This window comes from Suncus etruscus, chromosome 5 (genome assembly GCF_024139225.1).
Source record: "Suncus etruscus isolate mSunEtr1 chromosome 5, mSunEtr1.pri.cur, whole genome shotgun sequence".
NCBI classification, from domain to species: Eukaryota; Metazoa; Chordata; class Mammalia; order Eulipotyphla; family Soricidae; genus Suncus; species Suncus etruscus.
Genome location: NC_064852.1, coordinates 21,532,203 through 21,552,321, shown reverse-complemented (window position 1 = coordinate 21,552,321; position 20,119 = coordinate 21,532,203). Strand labels below are relative to the sequence as shown.

Below are 20,119 nucleotides of genomic sequence, written 5' to 3'. Positions count from 1 at the left end.
CAGGGTGTAATTGAGTTTGCCCAAAATCCTATCTGCTGATTTCTAGTCATCCCCATCACTCTTCACTTTAAGAAGAGAAATGCGAGGGTTGGGGGAGAGAAGAGAAATGCTGGGGCTGGAGCAATAGTACAGTGGGTAGGCATTTGTCTTGGATGCAGCTGACCTGGGTTTGATCGCCAGCATTCCATATGGTACCTCAAACCCATCAGAATGGATTCTTGAGCACAGAGCCCCTGAGCTCTGGGTGTGGCCCAAAAATAACAACAAAGAAAAGGTAAATATTTGGAGCTGGAGAGATAGCACAGTGGTAGGTCTTTTGCCTTTCATACAGCAGATCCAGGACAGAGGATGGTTCAGTTCCTGGCATCCCAAATGGTCCCCCGTGCCTGCTAGGAGAGATTTCTGAGCACAGAACCAGGGGTAACCCCTGAACACCACCGGGTATGACCCAAAAACAAAAAAAGAAAAGTTAAATGCTTATCACACCCTTCAATAGAGTCCAAATCCAGCACTTACTTTTTAAGAAACTGCAATCTGGGGCTGGAGAGATAGCATGGAGGTAAGGCATTTGCCTTTCATGCAGAAGGTTATTGGTTTGAATCCTGGCATCCCATTTGGTTCTTCAAGCCTGCCAGAAGCAATTTCTGAGCGTGGAGCCAGGAGTAACCCCTGAGCGCTGCCAGGTGTGACTCCCCACCCCCCCCCAAAAAAAAGCTGCAATCTGAAAAATGTATTTGTATTCAACACAAGGATTGATGTCAAAGATATATAAAACACAAAGAGCAACAACAACAAAATCCAAGAATGCTACCAAGGCCCAGAACGATAGTGTTTGCCTTGTACTTGGCCAACCCTTGTTCAATCCCCAACACCCCTGGTACTCTGAGCAATGGTTGGTGTGGCCAAAAAAAAAAAAAGAGGCAAAACCTTATCAAAAATAGGAAGAAGAAATGAACTGGCCTTTCTCGAAGGAAATAGGCACACTGACATGAAAAAGTCCTCATCATCACTTAACATTAGGGAAATCTAAATGGAGATGACCAGAGATAACATCTCACAACAGTGAGAATGGCACATATCGAAAATAGTAGGAACAGTCTGCTGGCAGTATGTGATAAAAATGGAATTCTCATCCATTGCTGATGACAATTTTGTCTGTTTCAATCCCTGTGGGAACAGTATAGAGAGTCTTCAATAAATTTAGAATTGAGCTGCCATTTAACCTGGCAATTCCATTTTTGGGTATCCATCTTTAGGACCTAAAAATAATTCAAAAGGACATAGGCACAATATTTATTGCCGCACTGAGTACAGTAGCTAATCAACCTAGGGTCTAGCCACAGATGAATGGCTCATGAAATGTGACACATATACTCAGTGGAATACTATGCAGCTTCAAGGAACAATGAAATCAAACAGCTAGCTGAAACCTGGTTGGAACTGGAAGATCTCATGTTGTGTGAATAAGCCAGAAGAAGAAAGACAAATAGGGGATGATCTCACTTATCTGTGGTATATAGAATAACTGACTAGGAAATGTAGATTAGGAAATGTAAAGGGGGGATGCTTAGATCACTCTTGACCCCAGAAAGGAGGGGAACAGTGAAGAAAAATCAAGGCGGAAAGGAAGAATATGAGGAAGGGAAGTAATGGAGGAACAAGGAACTGAGCTTTGGTTATATTGGGGTTGTGGGAAAATAGTACACATCTGCATCATCCAAAGCATTGCAACATTGCAAACTTGAGATCTAAGTTGCAACCACTGAACTTCATGCCTGTCAGGGTGACAGGTAGGGGCTCTGGAGGGGGGTAGGAAGAAACCTGGAAACACTGGAAGTGAGAAAGCAACTATTAGTAATCTTGTAAATCATTTTTTTAATTAAAAACCATTTTCAGGGGCCGGAGAGGTAGCGCTAGAGGTAAGGTGTCTGCCTTGCAAGCCCTAGCCAAGGAAGGACCGTGGTTCAATTCCCCGGCGTCCCATATGGTCCCCCCAAGCCAGGGGCAATTTCTGAGTGCTTAGCCAGGAGTAACCCCTGAGCATCAAATGGATGTGGCCCAAAAAACCATTTTCAGCATAGCTCTCCCAACTCCTCAAATAAACACAAACACGGGCCCGGAGAGATAGCACAGCGGTGTTTGTCTTGCAAGCAGCCGATCAAGGACCGAAGGTGGTTGGTTCGAATCCCGGTGTCCCATATGGTCCCCCATGCCTTCCAGGAGCTATTTCTGAGCAGATAGCCAGGAGTAACCCCTGAGCAGTGCCGGGTGTGGCCCAAAAACCAAAAAAAAATAAAATAAAATAAACACAAACACACAACCAGTAAACTGCAGGTGTAGGTCATATAGCTATCATAATGCCCATTCCCAGGGAGGACCAGTCTCTGGCAGACCCTGAAGCAGAGGTGAAGGAGAAAGCAGACACCTAACTTCACCCCTCCGGAGTCAGGGCTAGAGACATAGCCTGGTGCCACTTGCTCCCCTCTTCCTGCGTCTCCATGCCTGGGGGTGTAGGTGCTACCTTATATGCTGTCAGATCACAGGCAGACTCGATGCTCTGCTCCTCATGCTTGGGATGGAGGGAACCTGGGAGATGGACACCCGGGTCTCTTCCTTTGGGATTTTTCATTGGATGGGTCCTGGTGAAAGGGAAGGTGAGGGCTTCCTACAAACGGACTCAAGTAGGGAAGGATTCTTCCTTGTGTGAGGGGACTTTCTCAAGGATTTTTGTCCTTGGCCCCAATGACCTCCACAGCCAGACCCTGGTAGTGGCTTCTGACCGCAGGAGGGACCCAAGCTCCATGACTTGAATATTCTTCCCCTAGTACCCAAGGGGTTGGTACTGGAACATTCCACATTGTGTCTCCCTGTCATATTTCAACCCCAAGTCTAGAAAACAGAATGTCTTCCACAACTGATTGTAAGGTAGCTGACCTGTCTCGGGCCACCTCCCCTGCCGCCCTGGCCACAGCACTTTAAGGGTGCCACCTCTGCCCACACCTTCCAGGCAAGCTGGAGAACTTTGAAGCCATTTCGTGCAGCCTCACAGGTGGATGGTGGTGGTTTTTGGACAGATCCAGCAGTAGACAGGATGCCTGAGTGAGCCAGGAGACGGAAAGGTGGAAGGAAGGAAGGAAGATGTGCACTGGCCCATGTGTGCACTTTGCCTGTAGGTCTCACCTTGGTTTGATCCCTGGTACTGCACAGTCCCCTGAGCACTGTCATGTGGCATGGCCCAACAACAGTTAACTTTAAAAAACAAACACAACTTTTTTAGGGGCCAGAGAGATAGCACAGCAGGTAGGGCATTTTTGCCTTGCATGCTGCCTACCCAGGTTTGATCTTTGGCATCCCATAGGGTCCCCCAAACCTGCAGGAGTAATTTCTGAGCATTGTTGGGTGGAGCCAAAATAAAGAATAACTTTAACTCAATCACTGAGATACAGTTACAAAGCTCCCCCGCCCCACCGTGGTTGTGTTTTATACAATGTCCACCCATCCCATCACCAGTGTTCCCAGTTTCCCTCCACCCCCCTCCTTCCTGCCTCTTTGGCAGACATATTTTCTCTGTCTCTCTCTCTCTCCCTCTCCTCCCTCCCTCCCTTATTTTTCCTTTTACACACGGGTTTATAATATGGTTACGGGGGGCAGCAGTAGGGCGCTAGCCTTGCACGCGGCTAACCCAGGACGGACCTCGGTTTGATCCCCGGCGTCCCATTTGGTCCCCCAAACCAAGAGCGATTTCTGAGTGCATAGCCAGGAGTAACCCCTAAGCATCACCAGTGTGACCCAAAAACCAAAAAAAAAGAAAAAAAAACTGCTCTTAGGGGGGTCAGAGTAACTTGTCTTGTACTCCGTCTACTCAAGTTTAGTCTCTATCATCACCTCATAAGTTTTCCTGAGCACAGCTGGGTGTGACCTAAAAATAAAATTAAAAAAAAATTTTTTTTTGAGGGGGCCCACACCCGGCTATGCTCAGGGGTTACTCCTGGCTGTCTGCTCAGAAATAGCTCCTGGCAGGCACAGGGGACCATATGGGACACCGGGATTCGAACCAACCACCTTTGGTCCTGGATTGGCTGTTTGCAAGGCAAATGCCGCTGTGCTATCTCTCCTAAAATTTTTTTTTTTTGTTTTTATTTTGCTTTTTGGGAGGAGTTTGGGCCACACCCAGTGACACTCAGGTTACTCCTGGCTATGCACTCAGAAATCACTTCTGGCTTGGGGGACCTATCGGATGCGGGGGGATTGAACCATGATCCATTTTAGGTTAGAGCATCCAAGGCAAATGCCCTACCGCTTGCGCCATCATTCTGGCCCCTGCTTTTATGTTTGGGCCACGCCAGTGGCGCTCAGGGTTTACTCCTGGCACTGTGCTCAAAAATTGCTCCTGGCAGATTCAGGTGACCATGTGGGATGCCAGGAATGGAGCCCGGGTTTGTCCCAAGTTGTCCACATGAAAAGCAAACACCCTACCGCAGTGCTATCTCTCCAGCCCCTAAAATATATTGTAAAAAGCTCTCTTTGAAATCAAAGTTCCCAAATTTACTTGGCCTACCACTCTTTAAAAAAATGTCCCTCCAGAAGTCTATCTTATTTAAACAGAAAGTAACCCTCGAATTGCACTCAAGACTAATAATATTCCCCTGTGCCATCCCAGTGCCCACCCCCAGGGGAATGTTTTTGCACACTTTGGGGGAACACCAATTTAGCTTTATTGTCCAGATTTAGTCTGTATTGGGGGAAATCCAGAGTCTTGCTTGTTACTTTCTTTTTTAAAAAAGTTTTATATAAAATTTTTATTTAAACACCATGATTACAACATGACTGTAGTTGGGTTTCAGTCATAAACAGAATACTCCCCTTCTTCACCAGTGCAACATTCCCACCACCAATGCTCCCCCACCTCTGCCTGCATTTGAGACAGGCATTCTACTTCTCTCATTCTTTAACATTGCAAGTTGTTAGAGTAGTTATTTTCCTAACAGCACTTACCACTTTTTGTGGTGAGCTTCAAATTGTCAGCCGGTCCTTCCGGCCCTTAACTCTATTGTCTCTGGGCCTTATTACAGTAAATGTCTTCAATTTTTCTTTTTTTTTTTTTTTTTTTTGGTTTTTGGGCCACACCCGTTTGACGCTCAGGGGTTACTCCTGGCTATGTGCTCAGAAATCGCCCCTGGCTTGGGTGGACCATATGGGACGCCGGGGGATCGAACCGAGGTCCTTCCTTGGCTAGCGCTTGCAAGGCAGACACCTTACCTCCAGCGCCACCTACCCGGCCCCTCAATTTTTCTTTAAAGCCCATAAATGAGTGAGATTATTCTGTGTCTATATCCCTCTGACTTATTTCACTCAGCATAATAGATTCCATATACATCCTAGTATAGGAAAATTTCTCGACTTCATATCTGCTTATGGCTGCATAATATTTCATCGTGTATATGTACCAGTTTCTTTAGCCATTCGTCTGTTGAAGGGCATCTTGGTTGTTTCCAGAGTCTGTCTATTGTAAATAGCACTGCAATGAATATAGGTGCGAGGGAGTGATTTTTGAATTATATTTTTGTATTTCATGGGCATATCCCTAGGAGTGGTATAGCTGGATCATATGGGAGCTCAATTTCCAGTTTTTTGAGGAATCTCCATATTGTTTTCCATAAAGGCTAGACTAGATGGCATTCCCACCAGCAGTAAATAAGAGTTCCTTTCTCTCCACATCCCGCCAGCACTTACTGTTTTCGTTCTTTGTGATGTGTACCAGTCTCTGTGGTGTGAGATGGTACCTCATTGTTGTTTTGATTTGCATCTTCCTGATTAGTGATGTGGAGCATTTTTTCATGTGTCTTTTGACCATTTGTATTTCTTCTTTGAAGAAGTGTCTGTTCATTTCTTCTCCCCTTTTTTTGTTTTTGTTTTTGTTTTTGGGCCACACCCAGCGATGCTCAGGGGTTACTCCTGGCTGTCTGCTCAGAAATAGCTCCTGGCAGGCACAGGGGACCATATTGGACACCGGAATTCAAACCAACCACCTTTGGTCCTGGATCAGCTGCTTGCAAGGCAAATGCCGCTGTGCTATCTCTCCGGGCCCTTTCTCCCCATTTTTTTATGGGGCTATATGTTCTTTTTCTTGTTAAGTTGTCAGTACCTTGTATATTTTCAATATTAACCCCTTGTCTGATGGGTATTGGGTGAATAGTTTCTCCCATTCCGTGGGTGGCTTTTGTATCCTAGGCACTATTCCTTTGAGCTGCAGAAGCTTCTCAGCTTAATATAGTCCCATCTGTTTATCTCTGCTTCCACTTGTTTGGAGAGTGCCGTTTCCTCCTTGAAGATACCTTTAGTCTCAATGTCACGTTTTACCTACATGTTGTTCTATATACCTTATGGTTTCAGGCCTGATATCAATGTCTTTAATCCATTTGGATTTGATCTTTGTGCATGGTGTTAGATGGGGCTCTGAGTTCACTTTTTTGCAAGTGGCTAACCAGCTATGCCAACACCATTTGTTGTTATTCTTTTCTTTTCTTTTTGTTTGTTTGGTTTTGTTTTTGGGCCACACTTGGCGGTGCCCAGGGGCTACTCCTGGCTATCTGCTCAGAAATAGCTCCTGGCATGCATGGGGGACCATATGGGACTCCAGGATTCGAACCATCCACCTAGGTTCTAGGTCGGCTGCTTCCGAGGCAAACACTGCTGTGCTATCTGTCCAGCCCCGCTTGTTGTTATTTTTAAGTTTAGAGATGATAAAGCAAATAGGGGCCAGAGAGATAGCACAGCAGTAGGGCATTTGCCTTGCAAGCAGCCGACTGATGGTGGTTCAAATCCCGACATCCCATACGGTCCCCCGTGTCTGAGCACAGAGCCAGGAGTAACCTTGAGTGCTGCCAGGTGTGAACCAAAAACAAAACAAAACAAAAAAAGATGATAAAGCAAATACTAAAAATTAAAAGAGAACTGAGAATATGGTCAAGAAATCAAAGCCACATCCGGGGCTGGGGTTATAGCACACTAGGTAGGGTGTTTGCCTTGCATGCAGCTGACTGGGTTTAAATTCCAGCTTTCTATATGGTCTCTTGAGCTTGCCAGGAATGACCCTTGCAAGCTACTAGGTGTGTTCCGCCCAACCCCCCAAATCAAAACTAAAACCCACATCTGGCCAGAGAGCAGTTTTTTTGAAGTAGGCGTGAGTTAAAACTCTCATCAGTGTGGGGCTGGAGAGATAGCACAGCAGTAGGGCATTTGTCTTGCATGCAACCATTCAGGATCCCAGCATCCCATTTGGTCCCCCATGCCTGCCAGGCGCGATTTCTGAGCTGAGAGCCAGGAGTAACCCCTGAGCGCTGCTGGGTGTGGCAAAAAAAATCAATGAGGCAGAGAGACAAGTCGAGAAACCCTTACAGTGCATGGGGCTGGCGGGTCCTGCTCACCCTGAAGCTAAGCAGAAGAGGGAGGTGGCCCCAGACCCCTCTGAAGGTTCTGTTCTGTCAAGCTGGCTGTGTACTGGCATATGTGCATCCCTTTTGTCTGCTGCTGAGGGCTGGATGGGTTTTTGTATCTGCAGTCAACCATCTTCCCAGAAAGATATTATTTATGGAGTAGATACAGTACATGGATTTACAGATTTATGAATGGGCCTTAGTAAGGGAAGGCTGGGCTAGTTTTTTTGTTTTTTTTTGGGGGGGGGGGGCCACACCCGGTGTTGCTCAGGGGTTACTCCTGGCTGTCTGCTCAGAAATAGCTCCTGGCAGGCACAGGGGACCATATGGGACACCGGGATTTGAACCAACCACCTTTGGTCCTGGATCGGCTGCTTGCAAGGCAAACACCGCTGTTCTATCTCTCCGGGCCCAGCAGCTCACCTTTTATATGCAGTGTGTGAAAACTGGGTGAATTGACAAGCTGCTGATCCCATCTCAAATTGCTACAGATCATTCAGTTCTTCAGAGTGAATATCAAAATGAAAAACTTCTAAAAATTCTAGGTTGGAGAGACCCTTTTACTTGTTTTTCTTTTTTTTTGGGGGGGGGGCCACACCCAGCGGTGCTCAGGGGTTACTCCTGGCTGTCTGCTCAGAAATAGCTCCTGGCAGGCACGGGGGACCATATGGGACACCGGGATTTGAACCAACCACCTGTGGTCCTGGATCGGCTGCTTGCAAGGCAAACACCGCTGTGCTATCTCTCCGGGCCCAAGAGGCCCTTTTAAAACCTAGTACTAACAGCAAACTCAAGGAAAAGGCTGAATCTTAGACATGAAAATGTGTCTAGAAAAAACATCCCAAATCGAACAGCAGATTAAAATACTTGACATGTATAAGGGCTCAGAGTAGCTGATTGCCTAAGTAATAAAGGAGTATTAAATAGAACCATCCCTGCAGCTCTTAAAAGAAGAAACCACATGAATCAGTGAAAGGAATCACAGCTTCACCACAAAGATGTGCACAGAACTGGCTTTGAAGAGTACGCAGGGCCCAGGAAATGCCAATTGGGGGCTGGGGGGTGGGGGGGAGAAGGGGGAGAGTTGCTTGTTGTCTGGCTCTGGAGATGGAACCAAGGCAAGTGAACTTTTGCTGAGTGACGGCCACCTCCTGGGCCAGTTATGCCGGTGCAGTCTAGAACCAAAAAGGATTATCTTTTTGGTTGGAACTCAGCACCTCTTCTTGAATTTTACTTTATCTAAAAAGCTGAGGATGGGGCCGGAGAGATAGCACAGCAGTAGGGCTTTTGCCTTGCAAGCAGTCGACCCAGGACCAATGGTGGTTCAAATCCCGGCATCCCAAATGGTCCCCCGTGCCTGCCAGGAGTGATTTCTGAGCAGAGAGTTACTCAGTAACTCCTGAGTACCACCAGGTGTGGCCCAAAACCAAAAAAATAAAAAGCTGAGGAGCATAGTAAGGGTTATAGTGCTTATTCATTGCTGGTGGTTAATCTTGAACCTTGCAAATGCTATTTTTTCCCAATATTTTGGAAATATATTTTGGAAATGTTCTTTTTATTGAATTACTGTGAGATACAGGTAGAGTTCATGATTGAGTTTCAGTCATACAATGTTCATCCCCCATTCTTTCTCCGGTGCACATTTCCTGTCACCAGTGTCCCCGTTTCCCCCTACCGTCTCCCCTTCCTGCCTCTATGGCAGACATTTTTCTTCTCTTTCTCCTTCTTTCCTTTTAGACACCGTGGTTTGCAAATTTGCAGTATTGTCGCTGAAGGGGTATCATGTATATCACTTTTTCTTTTAGTGGCCAGTTTTTGTCCAGAGTGATCTTTCCCAACTCATTATCTTGTCACTCCTGGCAGATGGCACCAAAGGGTCTGCAGTGATCTAAATGCCGTGCCTGTCTGCCTGCCTGCCCACACATGCTGACTAGCACCCACTTCGAAACAGGGATTGTACCCAGGCCTGGGGATATAGTCAGGACTGTGGTCAGCCTCCCCTTGGCACTCGTGGCTTCATGGGAAAGTTAGGAAAACTGTGAAGGCAGCAGGGCAGCCCAGGCAGAGCCAGCTCAGCAGGTCCTGTGTATGAGGAGCCCCATTCTAGAAGATCTATATTTTTCCAGGGGCTGCTCAGCCAGCTGTGGCACAGGTTCCCCAGTCATTGTGGGAGACCCCACAGTTTTTTCTCAACCCTGTTCCCTAGATTCACACATACTTAAGTACTTGTTTCTGTTTCTGTTTTTTTGTGTTTAGAGGATTGTTCTGTCTTGTTTCTCCACAGATGAGGGTTACTACCAGGGTGGAAAGTTTCAGTTTGAAACTGAAGTTCCCGACGCCTACAATATGGTGGTGAGTAGCTTGCACTGGAGCTTTGCCTTCTTATCACTGGGACTGGCAGGTATTCTTCACTCTTTCGCCAAGCTGGAGTCTTTAGGAAGCAATGATGAGACCCAGACACCCACACTTTTAGCCTTGCCCTGTGGAGGAAACGATCTCAGTGTTGCCTCCTCTGCAGTTCAGTGACAGTCTGTGTCACTTCCTCCATTCTGTGATAGGACTCAATGTTGCCTGCTCAGTGTGGAGGGTCTTCATATCGCTTCCTCTGCTGTTCTCTGACAGTCTCAATGTGATGGGTCTCAGTGTTGCCACCTCTGCAGTTCTATGACAGGCTAGGTCCAGGCTCTCAGGACATTTTTTATTTGATTGAGATGGTGTGTTTTTTAACTTTTTCCATATTATTGCAATACAATTTCATGTCCCCTTCAACAGACAAGCTCTCAGTACTGTTCTCCCTGTTCTCCCTGTTCTCCCACCAGGAAGCACAGAGATGCAATTCCCCTGGTTCCCTCCCAGCATAATGCTCTGCACTCACATTCTGTCCCAGCCCTACAGCCCAAAGAGAGTGAGCTTGTTCCTGGTAGAGTTGCTTCTCTGTCAGCTGCTCATCTGCACAGCCCAGAGTCCCTGCTTTCCCTTCATGTGTCTCTCCCTTGGACCTTTGGCTCTGGAGGGGAGACTCCAGGACATGCGCAGCCCCTGGTCAGTGTGTTCTCTGCACCCCTCAGGCTGCTGGCAAGAAAGGCAGCTGCAAAGAACAGATACAGAGGCGAGCAGCCAGTGTCTAGATGAGCCAAGTCTGGGACTCTGCATATTGCCGACACTCACAGTCACCTGAGAGCTACTTTCTTTGAACACCTGTTGGGTTCTTCCTCCTCATATGACAGTTGGCACCTTTCCTTCCAATTTCTTCCCTTTGTCCCGGAGTGTTTCACACTCTCAGTCCTACCACAGAAGATGACTTCTGTGGGTTCCAGATACTGCTGTGCCATGTGTGGAGGTGGAGGTCAGGCTTGCACAGAAGAAAGGGTGCTGGTTCCCCAGACCATGTTGTCCCGATGAAGCCATGTGGCTGTGACTGGCTCATAGCAGGACAGCGGACACTCCACTTATTTATTCCCTACTTTCCAGAAAGCTGATAAAAACAGTTTCTTCTAACTCAGACCCTTATCCCCAACTGCTGATTTGATGCACATTATAGCACAGGGGGCCATAAAGAGCGTGGAGTGCTTTGGGAGGCCCAAATTCTGCATGCTCCCTGAACACTGCCGGGGGGTGGCCTCCAAGCAGAATAGAAAGCATGTGCAAAAATGGGGCGTGCACCATGTTTGCTCCCCAGTTTGGAAGATATTAGGGTTTTTTTGTTTGGGGGCCACACCCAGTGACACTCGGGGGTTACTCCTGGCTATGCGCTCAGAAATTGCTCCTGGTTTGGGGGGACCAGATGGGATGCCGGTGGATCAAACTGCGGTTCTTCCTAGCTTAGTGTGTGCAAGGCAAATGCCCTACTGCTTGAGCCACCGCTCCAGCTCGTTAGGAAGTTTTTAACAGACATGGGTTCTCATCACAGTCTGAACCATTACACCAAGGCAGACGTCCCACCCATAGCGCCACCACAGTCATTCACCCCCTGGGCCCTGGTCCATACTCTTGCTTCTAAACAACCTTCTCCCTTGGCCTGTCTTTCCCTTTGGTGTCGAGTGGCTGAGAGAGCTGTGGTCCGTTTCTCTGTTGCAGCCTCCTAAAGTGAAGTGCTTGACCAAGATCTGGCACCCCAACATCACAGAGACAGGCGAGATCTGTCTAAGGTGAGGCATGCTGTCTCCTTGGGTGGGGCCAAGATTCATGGTGCTTGGGAAAGCATTGTCTCAGACCTTGGTTCTGTTCACGGATAACCTGGCAGATAGCCAAGGACATCACTTCTGACAGGGCTGGGCACTAGCTCAGAGAACTAGGGAGCCCTGTGAGGCTTTGCTTGTTCACCTCTCTATATTTGTCTGTTCCTTGGGACCCAGTTGTGTTCCAACCGTGGGCCTAGCTTGCCCACACCAGACGCCCCCCTCCACCTGGCAATCAGTGGTTGAGACTGGGAGTCTCTGAGCCCCAGAAGAGGCATGGGATACTGCTGCCACCCAGCTGTGATGGTTTCTATCAGCTGCTCCCTGGAAGGGATGATTGTAGGGTGCAACAGGGAGCCCTGGGGCAGGATGACTGAGAGCCAGGAGATCAAGGAGGCTACTGCTCACAGGCATTCAGGGCTTGACATGGTGTCTACCTATTCTGTCTTGCAGTTTGCTGAGAGAACATTCAATTGACGGCACTGGCTGGGCCCCCACAAGGACCTTGAAGGTAGGAGGTGACCCCTGGCCCCCTAGACCTCTCCCCATCCCCACCCTACCCCCTAATGGCCACACCCCTGCTCACTTCCTTACCTCTATGCAGGAATTTGGAGTTTGCCCATCTCTCCTCTTCAGTCTCTGTGCTTGAGGGACTGCATAATGAGGCCGGGGACAGGGAGTGAGGGCAAAGAGAGGGGTACCCCATAGGGTTGTGTATAGGATGGACTCAACAAGGATCTGTCTAGGGCAGGGGTCTCAAACTCAGTTTACCTGGGGGCCGCAGGAGGTAAAGTTGGGGTGATTCTTGAGTGCAAAGCCAGTAGTAAGCCTTGAACATTGGGGGGTGTGACAAAACAAAACAAAGATTCTTCAAGGGCAGGGCCACAAAATGTTGTACGGAGGGCCCGAGGGCTGCGAGTATGAAACCCCTGGTCTAGTGTGTTGGTACATGAGCAGACTGGACCCCTTCACCATCCCCTCCTTTTGGCTAGGCCTGGAAGATACTCCCACTTCCTGTGGTGCCTTATCCTTCTCTCAGAACTCTTAGGCCTGGCAACTGCCAGGGATGTGGCACCCCTTGAGCTGACCCCTGATGGGAAGGCATTGATCCCAGTGTTGTTGGAACACTGATAACTGGGCAGGGAAGCCGTGCCTTGGCCAGAGCTGCTGTCCCCCCTGTTGTCTCCCTCTCGCCGGAGAAAGGAAGGGTCAACGAGGGGCATCCAGGCCCTTTTCTCACAGGCTAAGGCCAGAACTTTACTCTATGTGCCAGGTGCAATCTGGCAGCACTGTCCTTTAGGGCCCCGGTGGTGCCTCATCTGATGCTGCAATAGGATGGGACTGAGCAGGACATTTGGAGCTGCAGCCAAATACTTTAATAAGTACTTCCATCTCTGAACAGTTGGGTGCTGCACCTAGCAGTACTGTGAGCCCCAGGCCTCCTGCCTGCAAGCTTTTGCTAAGCCCCAGGGGCGCAGAGTGGCCAGTGTGCAGGCTGGTTGGGTCAGCCCCACAGTATTTCGGCAGCTTTCCTGTCTCCTGGCTCTCAGACAGAAGCTGCTTCCCTCTCTGTCAGGAAGCATGAAGCAAGTGTGGGAAGGTTCTTTCTGGTCCTGCATACCCTGTTGCTAGCACAAGTGCCTGAGTCGTGTTTTCTGCTTGTGTTACAGGATGTGGTTTGGGGTCTGAACTCACTGTTCACGGTGAGTACATGGGTCACGTGGGCTGGGCTGCTGGGCACCTGGCTGCCAGTTTCACCGTACACAGGGCCTGGCCATGCCTGCTGTACTTTTGAGGCCAAGGCACCAGCTCCTCCACAGAGGAATCAGGGGCTTTGGGGTGGCCCTGTAGAAAATATCCCAAGGTGACCATTTCTCTTGAGTCCCAGGGTGACCGCCTGAACCTACAAACCCAGCGCCCCCACCCACCAGCCTCCTATTTAGCTTAGGTGGAGGACAGTCACTGGCCCTGAAGTCCAATGAACCAGGGTCCCAGTGCTGCACCCTGTGCTGTCCACCTTCAAGCAATGGTGCCAGGTAGATGGAAGGGTTGAGGGCAGGCACAGCTTAAAGCTGCTGCTTGGAATTTGTGTGGAGTAAATTTATTTGTCCTTACAAATTTTCCCCTCTTGATCATAAAAAAAGGCTTAGTAAGGGGCCAGAGTGGTGGCACAAGCGGTAAGGTGTCTGCCTTGCTAGCACTAGCCTAGGACGAACCTCGGTTTGATCCCCCAGCATCCCATATGGTCCCCCAAGCCAGGAGTGATTTCTGAGCATTACTGGGTGCGACCCAAAAACAAAAATTAAAAAATAAAATAAAATAAAGGCTTAGTGAGATAAGCCTCAGGATCACATTAAGACCAAAGATATAGCATGGGACCCTGGGACCTATACTCTGGGTTGTTTGTAGCCCTGCACAGCAAAAAGTACATGTCTGAGTTGGGGTGGTGCATCTTGTCCTCCTGAGTGCTCCCAGCTGGTGTCAGCTCTACACCCCTGCTCTGACCCTCACATCTCTAAGAGCTTCAGTGCCTGCAGAGTTGCTTCTGCACTGGCACCGGGGAGTGAAGACTCGCCTCAGCACAGACCTGGGGCGCCTTTCCGCTTCACCCACACTGTTTCTCTCAGGATCTTCTGAACTTCGACGACCCACTGAATATTGAAGCTGCAGAACATCATTTGCGGGACAAGGTGAGCCAGTGGTGGGCTTGTTCCAAGCCAGGGGAGTTTACAGAGTGGGTGACCACAGGGCATGGACCTGACCTGCAGGTGGCATGGCCATGGGCCCCTCTGTGTTTGTTCACAAAGGAGATTCATTCCAGGTAGGCGCTTGGGAGTAGTTTGAGGTTTTTTTGGGTTTGGGGGGTTGTTTTTGTTCTTTGGTTTTTTTTTTTTTTTTTGAAAAAGGGTGATTGGCCTTGACTCTAGGAAGCTCTCCCAGGTAAGGACTGAGTGAAGTGGGAAAGGTGAGTGCCTGTTCGGTGGGCCTCACAATTCCTGTCCTGTGGGGTTCCGGGTGACCTTGCACATTGGCACTTGGAACAGGTGGCCCTGGCCTCCCGTTATGCCTGTGCTCCCAGCTCTGTGCCTCTCAGATGGCACACTGGGGGGCAGCAGACAGCATCCTGGACCTTCCCTTATTCATCTGATCTGCCATGCCCACAGTGGGGAGTTACTGTCTGGGAGAGTGGGTGCCAACCTGCTACTCTGTACCTTTCTTCATTGTTTCCTCACAGAGCAGGGAGTGGCCGGGGCCAGTTACTGGGTGGTGGGATGGGCAGAGCCAGGTGGAAAGAGCGCACAGCTGCCACCAGGCTGTGTGGGCAGATAGCGCTGCTGCCTCCACGGTGCCACAGATGCTTCTTGGGGTGTGTGAAGCTGCTTTCTCTGTTCCCTGGGAAGCCTGTTCCCTCACTCACCACTCTCCTACCCTCCTCAGGATGACTTCCGGAGTAAAGTGGAGGATTACATTAAACGTTATGCCAGATGATGAGCCTGCAGCCCGTGGACTTTGCACCCCAAGTGTGTCCACCTCGAGCCGGGGAGCCCCCCTGTCCTCACGCCCCCTCAGTCCCACCAGGTCATCCGAATCCTGTGACCATGTTGTCCAAGGAAGCGTCTCTGGTGACCGCCTGATAGGTGGTGTGTCCACGTAGACACAGCGGAGTATGTGGTGCTCAGGGCAGTCACTCCCGACTCTGCCACAGTAGCCATGGATGGGCCTGGAGAAGGACGAACAAAGACGAGGCTCGAGCTTGCTTCTCCCCCTGCCCCGCACAACCCCGCTCCCGCACGAGCGATGCTCAGGCTGGGCCCAGCCCCACAGGCACACTGGGGTACCCCAACCACCCCCCTGCTGGGATGGGCCCGTGAGTTCTCGGCCCCTGCACTGGGGCCCGCCACCACCCAGAGCAGCCCCCGCTGTAGCCCCTGTACTGAGATGCGCATTGTATGGAATGTAAGTATATTTTGGAACAGATTTGTAATTTGTACAATTTAATGCTTTAATTATTTTTTCTATTCTCATTTAGTTTGTATTTTCATTGTCCAAAGCAGGCAGAAAAAAAAGTTGCATCCAGCAACTACGATAGAAAAATACAAAGAAAATGTGAAAGACACATTCATTCTGTCCCAGTGCACTGAGAATTGGGCTTTCAAAATTAACTCACAGGGATGGAGAGAACCCAGCACCCTATGGTTCCCCAAATGGAGGTCTGGAAATAGCCTGTGAGCACCCCCAAAAGTCAAGAACATTAATGAATCAGAGCTCTTGGGCCTGAGATGTGGTTCATCGCTATAGCACTAATTTTGTATGTGTAAGGCCCCAGGTTCAGTCCCCAGCATCACATATACATACACTCACATGCATAACACACAGTCTACTTACTCTCTCAGCTGTTGCTTTCAGGGGTGTTGGTGGCAACAATTCCACTTCCAGCCACATAGATTTACAAAACGAGGCTGGGAAGGCTGGGGAGCACTAGAGCACTGGGCCTACTCAGGGCTGCTGGAGTCCAGTGAGCCAAATTAGCGGCTATCAACTCAGCGTGTCCCATCCTTGGCTCTCGCTGCTGCTGTGAACTGCTCTGCCACCTCAGTTGCTTCTGAGACTTGCTGGGGGTGAGTCCCCAAGGACTGGGATCAGAACCCCAATCAGTGACTGAAATCACCATCTCTCACATCTGTCCACTGAAATTCTCCGAAACCACTCTCTGCCATCTGTCTGGATGTTGGGCAGGGGGCACAGCCACGCTTCCTGTGTGTGGGACCCCATGACTTGCTGAGTGGTGCCTGTGTGGGGGTTCAGATCACCCTTCCAGACCTAGAAGGCCCCTACATCTTGTCACTGGCACCCACCCTGGACACAAAGACCCATGAGTTGGACAGGGGCTAAGCACTGTGGAGGCCTGCAGTTCTGATCTACAAGCTCAGCAGCTTGCAGGAGGGAGTGTGGACACAACAAAATGCAGCTGTGCCTCAAAATCAAAACATGCTGAGAGACAGAGGAGCACATGGGCAGCTACAAGTGACTCCACAACAGAAGTGGGGATGCATGAGTTTGCTATATGGGGACAAGCTTCATAATGCAGATGTAGCAATGGTCCAAAGTACCTGAGATCAGGAAGGAAGAACAGAGCTTTGTTGTCCCCTGGGGGTGATGCAAGCTACAGAGCCAAATTCCTGGTTCCAACTGGAAAAGGAAAACTAGTGTTTTCCATCATATACAGTTGTATGATGGATGCATAGTGGGACTGGGCAGGTGCTGGAAGATGAGCCCCAAAGACTGCATTGGTCTCTGGGGCTGGAGAGAGCACAGTAGAGAGGACTTGCTTTGCATGCAGCTGACCTGAATTCAATCCTGGCACCCCATAGGGTCCCCCCAAGACCACCAGGAGTGATTCCTGAGCACAGAACCAGGAGTAAATTCTGAGCACCGCTGAGTGCTCAAAATACATCTTAAGAGTAAGCCTTAAAAGGATCACAAGGTGGGGCCAAAGCGATAGCATAGCTATAGGGCATTTGCCTTGCACGCTGCTGACCCAGGGTTCAATCCCCGGAATTCAATATGGTCCCCCAAGCCAGGAGCAATTTCTGAGCCCATAGCCAGGAGTAACCCCAAAGCATCACCAGCGTGGCAAAAAAACAAACAAACGATCTCTCTGGGGACAAGAGAGATAGTATGGAGATAGGGTTTTTGCCTTGCATGCTGAAGGATGGTGGTTCGAATTTCGGCATCCCTTATGGTCCCCTGAGCCTGTAGGAGCGATTTCTGAGTGTAAAGCCAGGAGTAACCCCTGAGCGCTGCCGGGTGTGACCCCAAAACAAAAAGATCTCTCTGGGGCCAGATAGCGCAGCAATAACGCAGCAGTAGGGCGCTGACCCAGGACAGGCCTGGATTCAATCCCCAGTGTCCCATATGGTCCCCCAAGCCTGGAGCAATTTCTTAGCTCATAGCCAGGAGAAACCCCTGAGTGCCACCAGGTGTGGCCCAAAGAAACAAACAAAATAAAAGGATCACAAGGTTTCCAAATTTGCCCAGGAGACAAGAGAGAATTTTAAAAACAGAGACCATGGGGGCCGGGCGGTGGCGCTGGAGGTAAGGTGCCTGCCTTACCTGCGCTAGCCTAGGAGACGGACCGAGGTTCGATCCCCCGGCGTCCCATATGGTCCCCAAAGCCAGGAGCGACTTCTGAGCGCATAGCCAGGAGTAACCCCTGAGCGTTACCGGGTGTGGCCCAAAAACCAAAAAAAAAAAAAAAAAAAAAACAGAGACCATGGCACCAGAGAGGAACCCACCACCACAAGCGTCCATTAAGGGAAGTTTCTGCCCCTGAGGGTAGGATTTGCTTCCCCTTTCCCCACCCCCCAAAGAGGGGTCAGAGCAATAGCACAGCAGATAGGAAGCTCTCCTTGCCTGTAGCCAACCTGAGCTCAACCCCAGGCATCCCATAACCCTGAGCATCACTGAGTGTGGCTCTAAAACAAAAAGTCTCAAGTGTTTTAGTTCCTCTGGTGTGTCCCATCTACTCACCACGAGTAGGGTTCAGTGTCCCCCCCACCCCCCAGCCTTGGAAATTCAGAACAAAAGGCCGCAAAGGCTCTGGTACTCTGATCCTATTTAAGCCTGAATGAAAGACTGAGGCTCACACTACTCTCCTGTCACAGAATGTTAAGGACATGAGAGGCGATCAGTCATGATATACAAAACCAGGTAAAGAGCATCCTGGCATTGAGACACCAATTGGCATCAGTAATCACATGTGGGGACTTAGAATGATCTTATAAACATCTTAAAGCACCTACTATAAAATGCTTCAGAACCTAAATACAAATTAACTGCAGTCTCAATTTGAGGGAGCTAAGGAGATGGTACACTCTACTGCTTCCTTGTGTGTGGCTGATCCAGGTTTGATACTCCATACAGTACTCCGATCACCATCAAGAGAAGTTCCTGTACAGATTGAGGAGTAAGGGGGCAGGAGAGATAGCTTGGAGGTAAGGCATTTGTCTTGCATGCGGGACAGCAGTTCGAATCCCGGCATTCTATATGGTCCCCCGAGCCTTCGAGGAGCGATTTCTGAACGTAGAGCCAGGAGTAACCCCTGAGCACTGCCGGGTGTGACCCCCCCCCAAAAAAAAAAAACAGATTGAGGAGTAAGACTTGGAGGAACTTGGAGAACCATATAGGGTGCTAGGGATTGAACCCGGGGAGGGGGGGGGGCTGAATGCAAGGCCTTACTACCTGTGCCATTAATTCGGCTCCAAATGATTTATATTTTATCATTTTATTTATTTTGGCTGGCACGCTGCAGTGCTCAGGTTGTCCCAGGTTCTGCACTCAGGAATCTCTCCTGGCACACTCATGGACCATATAAGATCAAACTCAAGTTGGCTATGTACAAAAACAGGCACCCTCCTCACTACTATCATTGCAACCCCTAAGATAGATATAGATATAAAGAAATACTGTGAACAGTGTTTGGTTCACAGCCAAATTGGAAATGTCATTCTTCACTCTGCCCCTGCAAGCATGACCTCCATTCCCTTCCTCCCATAGTATGCCCCCATAAAACATTTGCTTCAGCTAGAGACCCAGTGTTGACACAATTATCATCCCAAGTGACAGAGCTTCAGGCTGGCCGGGTACATAGGAATTGTCATTAGGATTACACCAGTGTGTAAAGACACTGATGGAGGGACTGGAGAAATAGACTAGCAAGGAGAGCATTGGCCTTGCACACAGATGACCCAGGTTCTATCCCAGCATGCAATATGGTCCCCCTAAGCACCATCAGGAGTAATTTCTGAATGCAGACCCAGGAGTAACCATTGAGCATTGCCAGAGGTACTACCCCCCCCCCAGTAGAGATACTGACTGAGTATAAATACCCTCACTGCCTCCAACCTCACTCTGCAGCCTGGATTCCCCTTCTCATGTTTCCTAGGGAATGTGCTTATTTGGTATTGGGATCACTACCAGCAGGTCTCCAAGGAATTGTGGGGTGCCAGAGATCAAACCCATGTGAGCCTTGTCAAGACAAGTGGCTCTGCTCTCTTCAGCCCTCGGATGAGATTTTAAACCTTTAACTTTTCTATTTAAAAAATAAAACAGCTCCCGGGCCCAGAGAGATAGCACAGCGGCGTTTGCCTTGCAAGCAGCAGATCCAGGACCAAAGGTGGTTGGTTTGAATCCCGGTGTCCCATATGGTCCCCCGTGCCTGCCAGGAGCTATTTCTGAGCAGACAGCCAGGAGTAACCCCTGAGCACCGCCGGGTGTGACCCGAAAAGCAAAAATAAATAAATAAATAAAACAGCTCCCTATAGGCAATTTCTCTATTGCTGACCAGTCAGCCTGGCCACCTTTCTCCCTCTTGGGAACTATGTTTACTTTGTTTCCAGTGAGGGAGACCATTTTGGTGCTTGCTTTATCCCTCTTTGTCTTGTTGGGTTTTTTTTCTGTTTGTTTAGGGGCCACACCCAGCGGTGCTTAGGGGTTACTTCTGGC

At 49.3% G+C, this 20,119-nt stretch overlaps 1 protein-coding gene across 2 annotated transcripts in view; it reads left to right on the top strand.

Annotated features, from left to right (window-relative positions):
- UBE2F (ubiquitin conjugating enzyme E2 F (putative)) overlaps positions 1 to 15,592 on the top strand; it is a 33,501-nt gene extending 17,909 nt beyond the window's left edge. Inside the window, exons 5-10 of one of the 2 annotated variants that reach the window (XR_007495892.1) lie at positions 9,721 to 9,788; positions 11,514 to 11,584; positions 12,068 to 12,125; positions 13,285 to 13,317; positions 14,135 to 14,304; positions 15,053 to 15,592. Coding sequence is in view for 1 of the 2 variants with exons in the window: in XM_049773724.1 (XP_049629681.1) it covers positions 9,721 to 9,788; positions 11,514 to 11,584; positions 12,068 to 12,125; positions 13,285 to 13,317; positions 14,242 to 14,304; positions 15,053 to 15,103 (344 nt within the window). In the remaining variant the exon portion in view is untranslated. The remainder of the gene's footprint in view (positions 1 to 9,720; positions 9,789 to 11,513; positions 11,585 to 12,067; positions 12,126 to 13,284; positions 13,318 to 14,134; positions 14,305 to 15,052) is intronic. The other variant, XM_049773724.1, reaches the window with a different exon arrangement.
- The last annotated feature ends 4,527 nt before the right edge of the window (positions 15,593 to 20,119 follow it).